At 42.9% G+C, this 16,065-nt stretch overlaps 2 protein-coding genes across 3 annotated transcripts in view; one reads left to right on the plus strand and one right to left on the minus strand.

Moving 5' to 3' along the window:
- The window catches only part of slc66a2 (solute carrier family 66 member 2), a 32,824-nt gene extending 26,228 nt beyond the window's left edge, over positions 1 to 6,596 (plus strand). For both annotated transcript variants that reach the window (XM_084378603.1, XM_084378604.1), the window contains one exon: positions 3,273 to 6,596. In XM_084378603.1, the coding sequence (XP_084234729.1) occupies positions 3,273 to 3,483 (211 nt within the window). In that variant the 3' untranslated portion in view covers positions 3,484 to 6,596. The remainder of the gene's footprint in view (positions 1 to 3,272) is intronic.
- A 2,467-nt stretch (positions 6,597 to 9,063) lies between these two features.
- kcng2 (potassium voltage-gated channel, subfamily G, member 2) overlaps positions 9,064 to 16,065 on the minus strand; it is a 31,132-nt gene continuing 24,130 nt past the window's right edge. Inside the window, exon 3 of the mRNA XM_084380394.1 lies at positions 9,064 to 11,919. Coding sequence (XP_084236520.1) covers positions 11,092 to 11,919 — 828 coding nt within the window. The 3' untranslated portion in view covers positions 9,064 to 11,091. The remainder of the gene's footprint in view (positions 11,920 to 16,065) is intronic.

A 16,065-nucleotide genomic window follows, 5' to 3' on the forward strand; every position in this document is an offset into this window, starting at 1 on the left:
AACACAAAGACTCATCCTGTTTGCTTGATGGTCACACCGTCATGTTCCACCTGCTGCAGGACTCGTTCTGTGACAGGTTTATCTCAGCATGTTCCATCAGAGGATCCACACAGGATGTGACAAGACTCAGTTGTATTGATTGACAATACTTGACCCCGCCATGGAGTAATTGTCGAGCGCCAGTTTTGAGATTACAGCTGGAATTGATCTTTCTCTAATGAATTGAAAACCATTGTTTGTGCATACAATGCCCAGCAAATGGTAGCCAGCTGGAGGCCGAGGGGGCGGTGGTTGACTGTTTTGATTTGGATTTGATTGACTGTTTTGTCAAAGGATGTAATTTTCCTCAATGAGGGGTCTCTCAATCGAAACAATACCCAAAGACTGAGGTTGATGACATGCAGCTAGGGAGCATGGGATCATGGGAGTTGTTGTCTTCACTGTTAAACCACCACTGTTGCCAGTTTAGATTAGGATGCAAGGCTTGACCTGAAAAATTGCTCAGGACCTGATGCAGTTGTTCTATTGGGCAAGTGAAAAATAAATGAGATGTCTAATGTAATGTTATCTGAATATGAACTGCATACTGTACTGCTGCAAGCGTTAGCTCAGCTTGTTCCAAAATGATTATTTTATTTAGCTCTGTGTAAGAATTCTGACATTTGGTTCCAGCTTTAAACAAGGTTTGACAGTCAGTAGTAGCCAATAATAGCAAATTTGACACTGTTGGTACTGTCCTAATGTTAGCCATCTAGCTTTAGCAATGTTAACGTAAGCAAGCGTTAGCAACATTAGCTAACATTTGCTAGCTAATGAAACTGGCAACCACTTGAGGGGACACATCAGTGGTGTTGTAACTTGGATGCAGTTGAAGGGGGTAAAATGCTACATTTAGTGGCTGAGTGTTCTCAGTAACACCCTGAAGATCCAGACACCCAACGAATAAAATCCTTCATCCAGTTGAAAGAAATAGTCTGAGACAACCAAGATCTAATAAGCGATGCTGAGAGTGACTTGAAACAGTGAGAAAGTAGCTGTCTGGAAATGTTTTCAGTCAAGCCATCCAGCGACAGTTACAGCTGCTGTAACAACAATAGTGGACTGTGGATCCTGACAGCATGGACTTCCTCCAATTCAGTCCAGCCCAGTACAGACATCCATTCATACTGGACAATTGTCAACCTCATAATTTGCATCCATTTCCAGTGCAGGAAGTATTGCGGCCTATATGTGGTCTGGGCAAAAAATAAGGGTGAGTGATAAGCATCCAGCATGTCTGACTTCAGGAAACTGGAGCTTCCCTCCCATCACAGACACACAATCAGTGTTTGTAGTTTTATTAACTATTAACATGGTCTTTCCCGAACCTTTCCCAAGTGTTTCAGTAGCCTCACCCTAACTTTAACTTAACCGTAGCTTACTTTCCATAACCACAACATTTCCCTAAACTTAAGAAAGTCGTTGCCATTTGCAGATCTTTTCTGCTACAGCTCAGACTGGTGACAACATTTTACAGTTGCCAGTTGTCATAGTAATGCAACACGCTTCTCAGCATTCAAGCTTTTGTTAGGGTGTCATTGGGGCCTGAAAATCTTTATAAAGGGGTGCCATAGTTTAAAAGGTTTGTGAAAACTGGTTTAAATTGATCTAGTAACTAAAGCTTGAGCAATGTATCAGTCAGTCGATGTTATTGGTCGATATTGGCCCACCAGATTTTGGTACAGGCTTAGCTGTTGTTGTTTTTTTACTCTACATTTACTCCATTCATAGCAAATGAGACGTGATCTGTGACATTGTTGTACATTTCCTTCACAGTTATCAATTGATTTCTGTTTACAAGTAGGAAAAAGTAGAGGCAAGCAGTCCAGTCAGTGACGGCGAGGTGCTGGTGCATGAGAGAGACAAAACTGCACTGCAGGTCAAACACCAGGCTTTTGATGACTAACAGCACTCCTGCTAACCAACATTCATTGGATTTGAGTGGAGGCAGAAAAATCTGAGAGACAGACACTTTTTAAAACGAGGACAAATAAAACCAAAACCATCTTGCATGGGCGGATAACAGTGGGGAAAATCCAACCCTTTAAATTCAGCAGAACTTGGCGCAGGGACAAAAAAAATACCCTGCAAAGCTTATTCAAATAGTGCTGACCAAGCAAACCGGCACGCATGAGTGAAAGGATTTCAAATGTCTCAGCATGTGTTCCTATTGTTGTAGGCAAGTTGCTGAAGTGTTTATGTGTGTGTTTATGTGTGCACAGCGGTGCATTGTAGACACAGTGCTGGCTCAGTCCTGTCTTTGCCAGCATTGCCTACACACATCTCTGTCTCAAGCAGAAGAAATGAAAAGTTTCTGAAAAAAACAGTCAAGTAGAAGTGAGCTCTGCAGAAGTACAGCAGCCAGCAGTGCTTTTAATGGGGCCTCAAAAAGGTGATGTCCCCACCTTCCCTCAGTGCAGTTGTTTGCTGTATCTTTGTCTATTTTTGGAGAGTAGGGCATGTACATTAAGTTGTGTGTTTGAAGCTGGGGGCTTTGGTCTTTTCCCTTTGTTTCCTCTTCTCTTATTAGACTTCCTTTTCCATCTCATTAGTCGAGTTCACAGTGCTTCCCAGCGGCAGCGAGAGGACAAAGCTTACACTTAAAGTAACCCTGCCTTCACATCACATCGCCGCTTTTCTCCAGTCGCTTCTCACACAATAACTCTTTATTTAACTGTTACTCATCCCCTGGATCGTCTCATGAGCGCCCTATGAAGAGCCATCTCAGCGTGTAACTGTGCCACAGGATGTGGAGTTGATGAGAAGCCTGCACCCTGAGAACATTAACTATTTCAATTTCCCCTGGTTGTTACTGTGGCAATTTTGTTTTTTCCTTCTTGTCTGGATTGATATTGCATTGGTCTGCGCCCTTTCCTGCTGTCATTAATATGTGCTCTTGGTGGCCAAATTGAATTAAGACGGAGCAAAAATAACCAGGTGGAAATGTTTTCAAGATGCATTAATGTTATGGTCAGGACAGGTCTGGTGACAAGGTGCTAGTGCCAAGTGGAAATGAATTAAAGTGTTCGTTATGAAATAAATATTGATTTTCTGACCCGATTTCTGAAATAGAAAACAGAGACATTTTGACAAAACAAAATGTGTATAATGCTATAAAAACAACAAAACTGTTATTTGATCGTTCTTATTTTCATGATCACATTTTCATGATAGCATTAAGTTTGAAGTCTTCTCCTTTACTCATCATCCCTCCTTTTACTCTTTCCTCACAGTATCAAGATGGTTCTGATGTGGACCAGCGGCGACACCTTCAAAACAGGCTACTTCCTGCTCACCCAGGCTCCTGTGCAGTTCTGGACGTGTGGGCTGCTGCAGGTCTTCGTGGACTTCGCCATCCTGTTCCAGGTTTACTACTACAGCCGCTACCCACAGAAGCCTGTGTCCCACACCGTCTCCCACACCACCAGTGCCAAAGCCCTCTGAAAGCCTCTGCGAGCTCTCCGAGGACACGTCAACACTTAAAAAACACCCGTGAGGAAGCACTTTTAGAGGCGCTGTGGACATGTATAAACATACACGAGTACCAAAGCACCCTGAGATGATGCAGGCTGCTCACCCTCACTTTCAAGTATACATAAAGACACATACAAACCCATAAATAAGGCATGAACATACACAGACACGTTGTGGTGTTGGTGTCTGCAGCGATACCTGAAGGACACTTGTTACAAACAAGCTCAACCTTTTTGTTTTATTTATGCTACTGACTTGTTCTCAGTGCGACGGTGTGCTTGTGTCTCGGAATGCAGACTTCTCAAAGAGTATATCCTTCAATCAACCTGTGCATGTGGAGATATTATGCACATACATGAATATATACAGTCTATAAACTGCAGGTGTATGCACTGAAATCTGTGCTCAAGGAAATGTGGACCAGCTGTTGTCGTCCACATTGGCTGATGATTGTTGCATGGACCCTCTGCCTTAAAACACACATTGGACCATGGCTTACCAGCAATACAAATGTATGAATCAATCAAAAAAAACAAATCCTAATACATTGCTGAATGTACAAAATGGCATTTTTTAGTTTTTAGTTTTTCCCAACTCAGTGGAGAAATGCCGGTCAGTCTACCGCTTGTCGGACTGATGGTTAACATGTGCTGTGCATCAGAGGCTCAGTCTCGGAGGCAGTCACACTTTACCAAAAGAAGACAAATTCCAAAGGCTTGGAGATGAGGTGGAGATGCATTCGCTTTGAAAAAACAGTCATGAACGTCACCAGTGGCATTGAAGCTAACGGAGTGATGAGAAAGTCAAGATGTAAAAGACAAAAGGGCTTTCTTCTGTCTGAAGCCAGAACTGCTTGAAGTCATGAAACAAGTGTTCAGGCTGCATTGGATTGAAAACAAAGCCGATGCCAGCACGTTTTTAAAGGTGCAATATGTAAGAATTGGCCACCTGTTGAGTTTCTGCTCAAAACAAACGGGGGGCAGCACATCACCAGACTAACTGCTGCTAACTGTGGCTGCCGTTAGCTAGAGAGCTCCATTAGCCGTGCCGTTAGCGGTCTGGACTGGGGGCTCAGAGCACCCGGGGAGTGTTGGTGTTTACACTGCTGGAACAGGAGGTTTGGACCGTGAAGGGCCAGGGCTAGCTGGTTAGCATGCTAAACATGCTTTACAACACATTACATAGATGTCATAGCATCAAAACTGTTATTTCTTCACATTATGTTGATAATTTTACATATTGCACCTTTAAATTATCATTTTGGCTTATAATAAATATATGCTCCATTCAGGTGATGTCGGCAGAATGGGAGGAACAGACAAAACATTATCTGACTTGGGAATCTTTCCACATTTTCTATGTGAACTCAAGCCTTGTGGTCAGACCATTGAAGAGTCTGAATGAGCTACTTCTGTTGTCATGTTGCCACCAGCTTATTGACACTTCTGTCCTTCCTTTTCGCCTGATGGGACATAATGTCATAGCTGTCAAGATTTTCCAATACTTCTGACTCAGAATTACAACTTGAATCTTTTTTTTCCCACTTGGCTGCTGAGAATTACAGTTTGAACAATGTGAGCTGGGTGCAGCTTTACTGTGCAGTTAGGCAGGGGACAATACTGGCTAAAATAGTCATCACGATATGCTTAAAACAACGTCATTCTGTTGTATGTCGTTCCTTATTTGGAATCGGTGTCATTTCCACACGTCTGATTTATCTTTTTAAGTAATGAATACAATGAGAAAGACAATCTTTCAGCCATGGTGACAGGTTTTTGGTGATAGGTGAAAGATGCAGAAGGAAATGAATATAGGACCATACGTCAGCGAGTTTTTATTGCAATCTGTCACCAAAAATCTTTTGTGTCCCGTCCCTATTTTGCAATTTTGGCTGTCATGTCTGTCTGTAATAATTACACACACAAAGTTAACTAATGAGATCTGGAAAGGCAGCAACTCGGATATGATTTTGATGAGCACGCTGGTTGTTATCATTAAATTACAAACACAGACATTAAGTGAGGCGTGAGTTGCAATGAGCCAGAATGATCCTTTCTGAGAGGTTCACGTTGCGTTTTACAGACTGATGCTTCTGAACGTGCTCTGCAAAATCCTATCTTCACTTCCCATCACGTCGGCTGTGGGTAACGCTGCCCGGCCAGTTTATTATTTAGCTTGCAGATCCAATAACGTCCCTTCAGATCCCTGCTCATGACTCTTCATCACCGTGCTGCTCTGGGCAGGTTGTACTCAGCACCATTTTGTCAAAAGAAGATTAATTTCCTGTTCAGGAGAAGCAGCCAGATGAGATCGGTGAAGGGTTTTTGTTGTTGTTTTGTAATTTTTGTCTCTGAGGAGGAGAGAAATGCCAAACCAGGAGGTGTACGACTGTCAGCCCTTCAGTGAACTGTGTACCAGAGACCTGATTCTGTCCTCTTCCTCCAAACCTCAAGAAAATGTTCCAGTGGGACGTGGCGGGAGTTTTCTCTGAATATTTCTTTCCTCTGTCTTAAATATACAAAAAAGAAAGATATGGTGGGGTAGCTCTTTGGTTTCTGAGTAGTGGGTGTACACAGCAGTTTAGTCTACCTATTTATTTTGTCATCCTTTTGATCGTGTGTGCCTGTTGTTTACTCAGGCTGTCGTGAGACTGACGGTGTTGGGGGAGAATGTGAGATACCTGACAGCTTGTGTTGAGACCTCAGAGTTTCACCTGATCTATCGTTTAAATCCATGTATCTGATTTTACTTTTTTTACCTTGTGTTTTGTACCATTCGGTTCGTTCATTTTTTATCATGTGAAGGTGTTTTCCCAAACAAACCGCCAACATTCGCATCTTTTCTATGAAACCCACACCTAGTTTGTTAATGTACCAAACATTTTATTTCCTCTGTTTCGTATGCCATTTTTACTATGTTACATCTTAGTTTGTAGTTCTTTTTTTTGTTCTTTCTATTAAACTTCCAGTTGTCCACCTCAATAGCTAATGACATCCATCAACACTTGTTACAGCTGTTTAAACACAAAGTTTTGTTGAGAATCTAAAGTGGCATTGTCACCCAATAAAGAGGACACGGAGAGACTCGTGCGTCATGTTTTTGTTTGACAGAGATGTTTGTGTCAGTTGTGCAGACATCCACCGTTGCTTCCATCAGCGGCGCAGCTCTGGCAGACATCAGCTGTCAGAGGAAGAATAAGCCCCACCGGCCGTCGTCCTTCTTTGGGCTTTGAGCATATCTAAATAATAAGCACATAAATCATAATGTGCTGGGCTCTCACATCAAGCTCTCCGCTGGTACAGAGAGGAGGCAGTCCACAGATAACGAATGTACCAGCCAAGGGGTAAAAAAGATGGATTTTTAAATGCAGAGTTGCTGGACTTTACTTATCTGCAAACCAAAACCATGAAATAATGAGACGATCTGCATCAGACGCACAGTGCTGTGTAAACGTCTTACCTACAGTACAGTCTGTGTATAGATAAGAACAGAAAACACCTCCAGAACTCGGCTGCATGAGCTCTCACCGACATAAACGTATTTAAACTTTATATCTAATTTAAATTGGAGGTCAGGAATTCATATACACAGGCCTCAAAATAAAATTCTGACTTGTGCTCAGTGCCTCAGGAATTGAGTGGGTGTGAAAGAGCTTCCCTGCGTGGTAAATACTGTAAAATGGCTGGTACAGACTTGTCTATCCCCAGTGCCTTGTGCTGTGCAGGTATTAGCGGTGCATCTCTGCATTAAACTCAAAGTGATGATGATATGTACTTCTCTACCCACATATTTACTTTCAAGGACTTTACAGTATATGTCAAACTCACTGACTGCAGTTCTACCTGGAGAGACCGTCTGGAGCCACTCGGCTGGAATGTTTGTCTGAGCTGGTGTAATTAAAGCTGCACTAATTAATATTTTCATTTTAACAATGGATTAAATGACTGTTTAATTAGGAAAGCGTTGCTCAAAGGTTACATTCTGCTGGCTTTACTGTTGCAGTACATTAGGACTTGTAGGTTTTGGCCAACGCAACGTCCAAGGGCAATGCTAACTTCCCTGTTAGCCTACAGAAACACGTCATCCGGTTACACCCCACCTTTCCGAAACCCCGCTGTTCCGAAAATAGACTTCCATTCATCGTAATGGCGTGGTTTCTAATTTTTTCTAAAGACCCCGCTATTCCGAAAAGGCTATTGTGGTACCCCTGACCCTAACCCCTAACCCTAACCATATTGGGAAGTAATCGGAAGTTGAAAGTCGGATTCGGAACAGCGGTGTGTCGGGATGGAGGGGTTTCGGAATGGAGGTGTTTCGGAATGTCAGGCTGTTCCCAAGTCATCCCTACAGCACTCTATACCAGACTAGCATTCAGTAGATATGCTAGCTGCTAACAGGGTTTCTTTGATGTAACCAGTAACCCCACAAATAATGTTCTGTATTTACTCCAGGTTGTGAGCTAGCTAGCCGGACATGCTAATATGTGTAGCAGCTGATTAGGCTATGTTTTAGTAGATAAAATAATGGTTATCATGTTATATGTTTGCTTGTAACCACAAATTGAAGGCACCACCCTCCAAACATGCTGTCCAGAGCATTGTCTTACTAGAGCCCCATGAATACCACTTTAGTATGTGGAAAAATCCAAAGCTTGCGTAAGCTAAATTAGCTACCTGTAGCATTTAGCAGCTAAAGAGCTACATATGTTTCAAAGGAGTTGGTGACCAAACCACAGCTAGAAGTAAAGTGAATATTGGACTGACTTTCATGCGGTGGTCAGAAACACAACTCCAAAGTAATGTGATTGTGGCTCCATGTCTGCTGGATGTTTAGATAGGGAGCTGTTAGCTAATACGTTAGCTTTTACCGCCTAAAGAGTGCATCAGGAATGAGTCCTAAAACCCAGATTTAAGTTAGCATTTTTGCACTTCCCTTGTTTCAAAGTCAATGGGTTTATGTAAAATATTCCAGTAAATAGCCAACACGTGACTTATGAAGTGTTTACTTGTCTTATAAGGAGGTTGCTAACAAGTGGCAAGACTCTCCTGTCCTGTCTATACAACCTTCAAAATATTCTCTCGCTGACTTCGAGTGGCACTGAAAACCTACTCTGATGTCATTCCAGCCATGAGGTGAATTTAGTTCAAGGTCTATTTTTCTCGTAAGTACTGTAACCGTGAACAGGAGAACTCACTGAGCAGGCTCTTTACTAACCTACTCCCAACTTTAACATTTCATTGAAGCACTGTCAGTATGTATCAGATGTACAGTGCACGGAGCATCATCGACTGGAAACAGAATTCATTTATTATTCATAACGGATGTGGGGAAGGAAAACATGAACCAAACCACAGACAAACCAATTTAGGATGTTCTAAGTGCAGATAGTGCAGCTCGCTCTCTGTTGCAAACATTTCAGGCCATCCTTGTGTATAATAAATTGTTAAATCAAAGCCTCTCCACATGGGACCATATTCATTATAATCTTTATTACATTTCTCAAAAGAGGCTGTTCCTCAGGCTCCAGATTCATGACGCAAAGCACACAAATCCATTTAAGTTCGGTTTTTATTCAAATGATGTCCCATTGCACCCCGACACTCCTCATCAAAACAATATTTCCATTTCTTCAAACCTAAATATTGTAGATATAATAGTTTTAAGTGTTCTGTGTAATATTTCCATGCTTTTTAAGGGTTCAGTTAATCCAGTGACTGCGATTCAGAGTTGACAGACTGAACATCACCTTGTGGCAGAATAAAAATATCTAAATCCAATTTGCGCTCTCATGCACTTAGGCTGCTTTGATGGGTTCCGACTTCACAACAATTTGGGGAAAATAGTTTTTTAATGCGTCACTTCAAAGTACAAGGCACTCAAGTCAAAGGAAATGAAGTGCCGTCTTTGCAATTATATGACGAAACCCTGTAAGACTGTGGAAATGATCTGAAATGCTTTTAGACTCGGGCGCTCGGGGTCTGTTGCTTTCACTGCCCGAGGGCGGAGATACAACATTGGCCTCTTTGACGAGAATCAAACTGCAATTAGGCCTTTTGGTAAGTGTTTGCTTCTGTGGCTGGTTTCATTTACATAGAAGAATTATGGTCACTGGTAAATTATCTCTGAGGATTTGGCACCAACATCATCTCCAGCTCTCAGAAAGATAAAGCTCTTACAAGTGCTCACTAATTAACACATTATACGGGAGAAGTGGCACATTTGTAACATCACCACAAGTCTAACACCCGTATCTTTCTGCATGTAAACATGTACCGGTGACCTAATCACGCATGCAAATATATGTACCTGTCATCTTAGAAAAATCAGCGGGATCCGAACTTTCATCTCTGAGATATCAGCCAAAATGTACTTTTGTGCAAGGTAAGTAAAATATGAAACGGGAAGCGCTTTTCTCATAATTTCTCCACATTACTAGTTCAAATCTGAAAACTATCTATTTTTAAAGAACAACCCTCTAATGGGCAGGGGCATGTGCACATCAGGGAGAGAAAGTGTTTATAGCCTAACGTTAGCTTTTTACTTGTGGTCATTTCATTTACGCTGCAAAAATCATAAAAGGTGGCGTTCATCTGTGAAGAACAACATGTGTGAGCATCATAATCTTTTGTTTGCCACAGAGCTTATTTTTCTACAGTAATCCAAAATCCAATTCAAAATCAAAATCAATCATCATTGGCTTTGTGGGAAGGGAACAAGGGCGACAGCATCTCTGCTCTAGCTCACAGTTAATGTCCAGATGTCACAGTGGTAGCTGTCGTTTCATTTAACTCTCGGCATCAAAGTGAATAAGTGTATTTCCCAAATTGGTTAATTATTCTTCTAAAGCATGAGACGGAGAGATCTAACAGAGACGTCAGTATGGGACCAATCCTCTTGTCATTCACCACTGAGCAGAACTTTCAACCAGCTGTGTCGCCCTTTGACAGATAAATTCATCTGGTGTTGTTATGTTGGAGATGAATTAGCTCTGCTTCACTGCAAATAAATGTGTTGTGTGAATGTGTGAAGCTTATATAACAGAGCTCGAGGTACAATACCTTATTTGATTTGGCCAAATACAGTACAGAGTGAGTGGGGATGATGTTGCACGTCCAACAGCTTCATTTCAGACAATCCTCTCAAACGCAGCTACATGTGGGATATTCATTTTTAGTCAGAGGTCTGAAAATCAGCATGTGATGTTTTGATATCAGGTTTCCCTTTGGAAAAGTCTCATCTCAAGTCTGAATCGCACTCAGTGAGACTGTCACAGTCACTTTTTTAATCTCATTTGACTTCAGTTGTTTAATTATAAATATGGTACTGTTACTGATCTTTTAAAGTCAAATTAGTGAGAAAAAAAACACCCCTGCAGCTCCTCTGTGAAACTTAAGAAACTCAGATACACTCTGGTGCACAAGCGCTTCGCACGATCAAAGCAGAGACCTCAAGCTGCCGAGAAGAAAATCTCCTCCCTGCTCACAATCCTGCCACTTGTCAACTTTGAAGTCCCAGCGCTCGGTGTCATGGCCTCCTTGGCTGCCATTTGAACTCAGACATAGAGAAGAGACACAGCAGTTAAGTTTTCATGGTAGCTCTGATCTCAGCCGCCCTCTGAGCAGCCATGGTCTTCCTCCGCTGCATGGACGAGGCCGCGGCCTCTGTGATGCCGTGGTAGCTGTCCGTCTCCTGAGAGTCCTCGCTGTTCTGGGACTTGGTGCTGTCCTGCGAGTCCGGCTTCTGCCTCATCGCTCTGTTCTGTTCCTCCTTCAGCTCCAAGTAGGAGCGGGAGAAGGTGTGAAAGATGGATGTGACGGGGAAGGCCATGAGGAGGATGCCGCTCAGGATGCTGCTGAGCGCCACGACCTGGCCGGGGATGCTCCTGGGCACCATGTCTCCGTAGCCGACTGTGGTCATGGAGATGACCGCCCACCAGTAGCTACCGGGGATGCTCGTGAACTCCTGCTTGGCGCCCATCTCGCTCTCAGCCAGGAACACCAGCGGGGAGAAAAGAGCCATGGCCACGCAGAGGAACAGCAGCAGCAGACCGAACTCACGCGTACACCTCCTCACCGTCAGACCGAGTGTCTGCAGGCCTAAGGAATGCCGGGCCAACCTCATCACGTAAAAGATCCGTAGAGCTCGCAGGACTCTGAGAACCAACCCCACTTTCTCCAGGTAGTTGTTTCCTGAGCCTGCGCGTTTCTCTCCCACCGACAGAGAGTCCACGATGAGGGTGATGTAGTAGGGAAGGATGGCCACCACGTCGATGACGTTCAGAGGCGTGCGCAGGAACATACACTTGCTCTGCGTCTGGATGAAGCGCAGCAGGAACTCCAGGGAGAACCAGGCAACACACACCGTCTCCAGCACAAAGATGTTATAGCACCTCTGGGAGCACTCACCCTGCGGAGATAGACAACACATAAAGACAGACATTAATAGTTGTGTTACACCACACACCAGCAGCAACACGCTTCAGTGCTCAACATGTGTGATCACCAAAAGAGCTTGAGATAAGGCTGACGTGAGGGCTCGGCATGAAGTCTGTAATTAAGAATCTATTTCAAAGGCCGCTGTTTGATTTGCAGGTTCTTCATTGACAGAAGAGGTTGATGCGTTTGATCTCACAACAAAAAGGTGATTCTGTTCTCTGACAGAACAAAACACGGCAGAGACGGCGCTGAAAGATTCATGAAGTGTAAAACAAAGGCTTTGATTATCTCATCCCATGAACCTCGCTGACTTATGCATCAAACTGAGTGATCAGGAGGTGAGAGCGTGAAGAGGTGCAGATGTGCAGAAGAGAGGCTGCCTAGTCACAGATATGCCTATACTGTGGATTGTAAAGCTAGCACAGCTGAAACGTTCTCTCTGTTAGTGATGATCTGTTTTTTTAGGACTGCTGAAATAGCGTTCATAAATATTTGAAAGTATAATTATAAGAGATTACTTGGTTATTAAGTCAAAGTCATCCCTGGGGGAAACTGAAAATGCGCTTCATTTTTTTTGCATTTACTGGAGTTTTATTAATGAATTAAAAAATGCTTTGCTTAATTCGTGTCAGTTAATTAACGATGTGTGGATTAATTAGAAGATGGGAATAATAAAGCAAACTTTCTTCAGACCTTTAAACTTCGAAATGCCGTGTAATCGTGTGAAACAGGTATTTCTAAAACATCTCCGACGAGACTGTTGCGGTCGTGCAGAATCATAAAGATGATGAAATTACCGAGCCATCAGGGCAACGACGACACACGCCGTGGCTGTACAGGTCGTCTCCAGGTGTGAAAGTGCACACGTGTGACTGCATAACCGAACCACTTCCCCTCAGTATTTGCTCAGTCAACAGCTCTGCTCCATGGAGACGTCATTCCAACTGACCGCCCTCGCACGGGAAAAAGTCCTCCTCTCGGATTGAGCCTCATGCATATTTCAGTGGATACACTTAGTTTTGCATGTAGCGTGGTTTTTACCCCTGAGACCTCAAACTTACTAAGCCCATTAAGGACTGTGTAAATCACTGATCACCAAAGGAGTTGCAGTTTTTCCACTCAGCAGCAGCAGCAGCAGCAATAACCTGCTAAAGTCAAGGCTGAAGAAAAATGAGTGGATGTGGGTTTGCTCAGTAGTCATCATGATCATGATGAAGTGGTTAAAGAGCTACCAGCCGATCGATGTGTTATGTTCTTCTGTAACACCATTACTGGCCATTATGCCGTCATTCTGACAGAAAAAACTGATGTTTTGGTTGATCGCGGTCAGATACCGCCCCTCTGACAGATGAAAATAGATGATTCAGTAATATCCTGGCCTTTACCGAATGTGAAGTCTTAATAGATTCTGAAACAGATTCTGTCGCAGGCTTTGGGAAAAATTAAAATGGCATTTCTATCTGACCCCCACGGTGTGGGTGTGCGGTGCTGAAATTGCTGTGAAGTAATTAAATCCGATCCAGCATCTCGTGCTATTAGCTAGTGATTGTAAGTCATCCATCTTGAAAGTCATGATTTCTCACATTGTGAACAGAGTGGAAACAGAGACCTCTTTAAATGGGGGTCCCTCGCCCCTTAGATGCCCCCAGTCCCTTGTGTTTCCAAGTGGTATTATTTTTTACTGTGGCTGTCGCAAGGACAATGGGATCGCTTCCCAGCAACAACTACCAACAACAGGTCAAACATGAGTTAATTATTTATTTAGTCTATAATGGAGATGTGAAAGCAGATAGCAGTGGTGCCAGGCTGCCAGTCTAACAGTAACACAGTCATGGTCCCAGGGGGGTAAGTTGTAAACTGGATGGTCTCCATGTACGTGCAAAACGTATGACATCCCCTGTCAGCTTCCGCAGTGCTTTGTGTCTTGTGCATGCTAACGTGCTAAACCAGTATGGTGAACATGATGAGCATTATACATGCTAAATAAGCATCAACATGCCAGCTTTATAAGTGTGAGCTTATTAGCATGCTGATGTGAGCATTTAGCTCAAGTACAGCCTCACACATCCAGACAGACTCTTAGTATCATGAGATTAAAACCTTCATTTAAATCAGATTTCAGATCAATAGGATCTCACATTTCTCAGCAAAAGCAGGTCAAGAGCAGTTAAAGTCCTTTGAATACAGTACAGCACACATTATTGTGAAGGTTTACAGGTGAGCTTCCACATCAGTTATAGAGGCTTGTTTAAAGCAACATGATGTAACTTTTTCACCTTAAAATAACAGCTTCAGCATCATTGTGATGGTACAGTGTCTTGTAACAGGGTGAATGGTGTCTCTTTTTCAGCCACTCAGCCCCCCATCACTTGTTTCTGCACTGTGTAACTTCAGTGAGAGGGTAGGATCACAGTGTTACATACATGTTTACTTCAACATACAAGTTTTAAACACATGACGTTGTTCTAATGAGTTTTGCTTGTAGTTAGCACCTACATTACATCTGACAAATTGTTACAGACCTGGGATCTGTATTTACGACAGCTTTGCTGCACTCAGAAACAGTTTCTACATAATGTTGCTTGAAAGGGAATTTTTTTTTCTTCTTCTTTGCTACAGTGCTGTTAAGCCATTTGGATTGTTTGGTGTGAGTTGCTGAGTTTTAGAGATATCAGCTGTAGATGTGTGCCTTCTCTTGAATATAATGGAAGTAGAGGGCTATGCTAAAAGTGCCCAAAAATGCCTGTCCAGAAAACATGACCCGGTTACTCAAGACAGTCCACAGAGAGCTGTTTCATGTAGGAACTATGTACAGTATAGTTTTGGCGCTTTGAGCACCACAAGCCATCTCGTTCCATTATGCTGAAGAAAAGGCAGCCATCTCCAGGGCTGAAATCTTCAAAACTCTTCAACACACACCAGAACAATCCAGGTGGATCAATGGCACTACAGGTAAGAGGAATAATATGTATTTGTGATTTGGGGTTGTCTCTTTAAATCTGCCAGGATAAACTCTATCAACAGTATACAGACAGACTTTAATTCAATTCCACAACCTGCTTCCTGCAGCGTTAAGTAACAGAGCCAGAGGACATATGGAATCTTATTTTCTGGTACTTAGTGTCACATCAGAAAGTCTCTAACGGCTGCAGTCCACAGTTAAATCCAAATTAACAATAGGGAGTAAGTTCACTGCCTCGGCACAGCTCGTTGGGTCCCTGGCCAGCTGCTAACGAGCCTCCATCCTCTTAGTTGGAAAGTAAAATGATAAAATAAGTGAGGGTAAAACACACAGATTGTCTACTTGGGTTTGAGGGAATTTTAAGTCAAACTGGTTCAGAAATTTGAAAACAAAAACACTTTCTGTTCGTATTCTGCCTTTTTCGGAATGCCAGAAATATTTGGACAGTTTACAGAGGCAACAGTGCTTTGCTGGATATGATTATATTCAGTAAAACAGCCTGTCTATTCAGTCTGAGGTAAAAAATATATATCTTCTCTTTTGTACAGTCTAGCTCTCATATCGTCTGTATCTTATGTTCTGTTTCTTTCTCTAACGCTTGTCATGTGGGTTATTAATCCACTTCTGACTGCTCCTGTGGCAGACCATTTAGAGATCTACAGAAGTATTTTTTCTTTCACCAGCTTTTCCCAAAAATGCGGACAGATTTAAGTGCTGCCGCGGCGCAATCTTGAAGCTCGGCTGTCGCATCGGAGCGGTTCAAATTTGAGCTGAAATCCACCCTCTAACCACATGCTGTCGTTTCACATCCAACGTAATAAGAGTCTGAAGCCAAAACAAATACATGTGCTACTGGCCAAATCCTTAAGGAGCTCACCCATTTCCAACCACTATCCACCACACTTCCTCTGTCACTCTGCTCCTCTGCAGCCACGAGGGAGTCTTGTGTGACACATTTGCAACCGATACCGTCCCTTTTACTTGAATTTGACCAACGTATTCAGATTGCTCTCTGTCAGAGGCTTTCTGGCTGAGTGCATTTTCCACTCCCTCCCTCCCTCCGCACTGAAAAGCCTCTGATGTATGCGCAGAGGATCGAATTAGAAGCACACAATTATCCGCCTCAGCGATCAGGGGACTCTGACCCTTTCACCG

Source organism: Pagrus pagrus (assembly GCF_965226575.1).
Source record: "Pagrus pagrus genome assembly, chromosome: 17".
Classification (NCBI taxonomy): Eukaryota; Metazoa; Chordata; class Actinopteri; order Spariformes; family Sparidae; genus Pagrus; species Pagrus pagrus.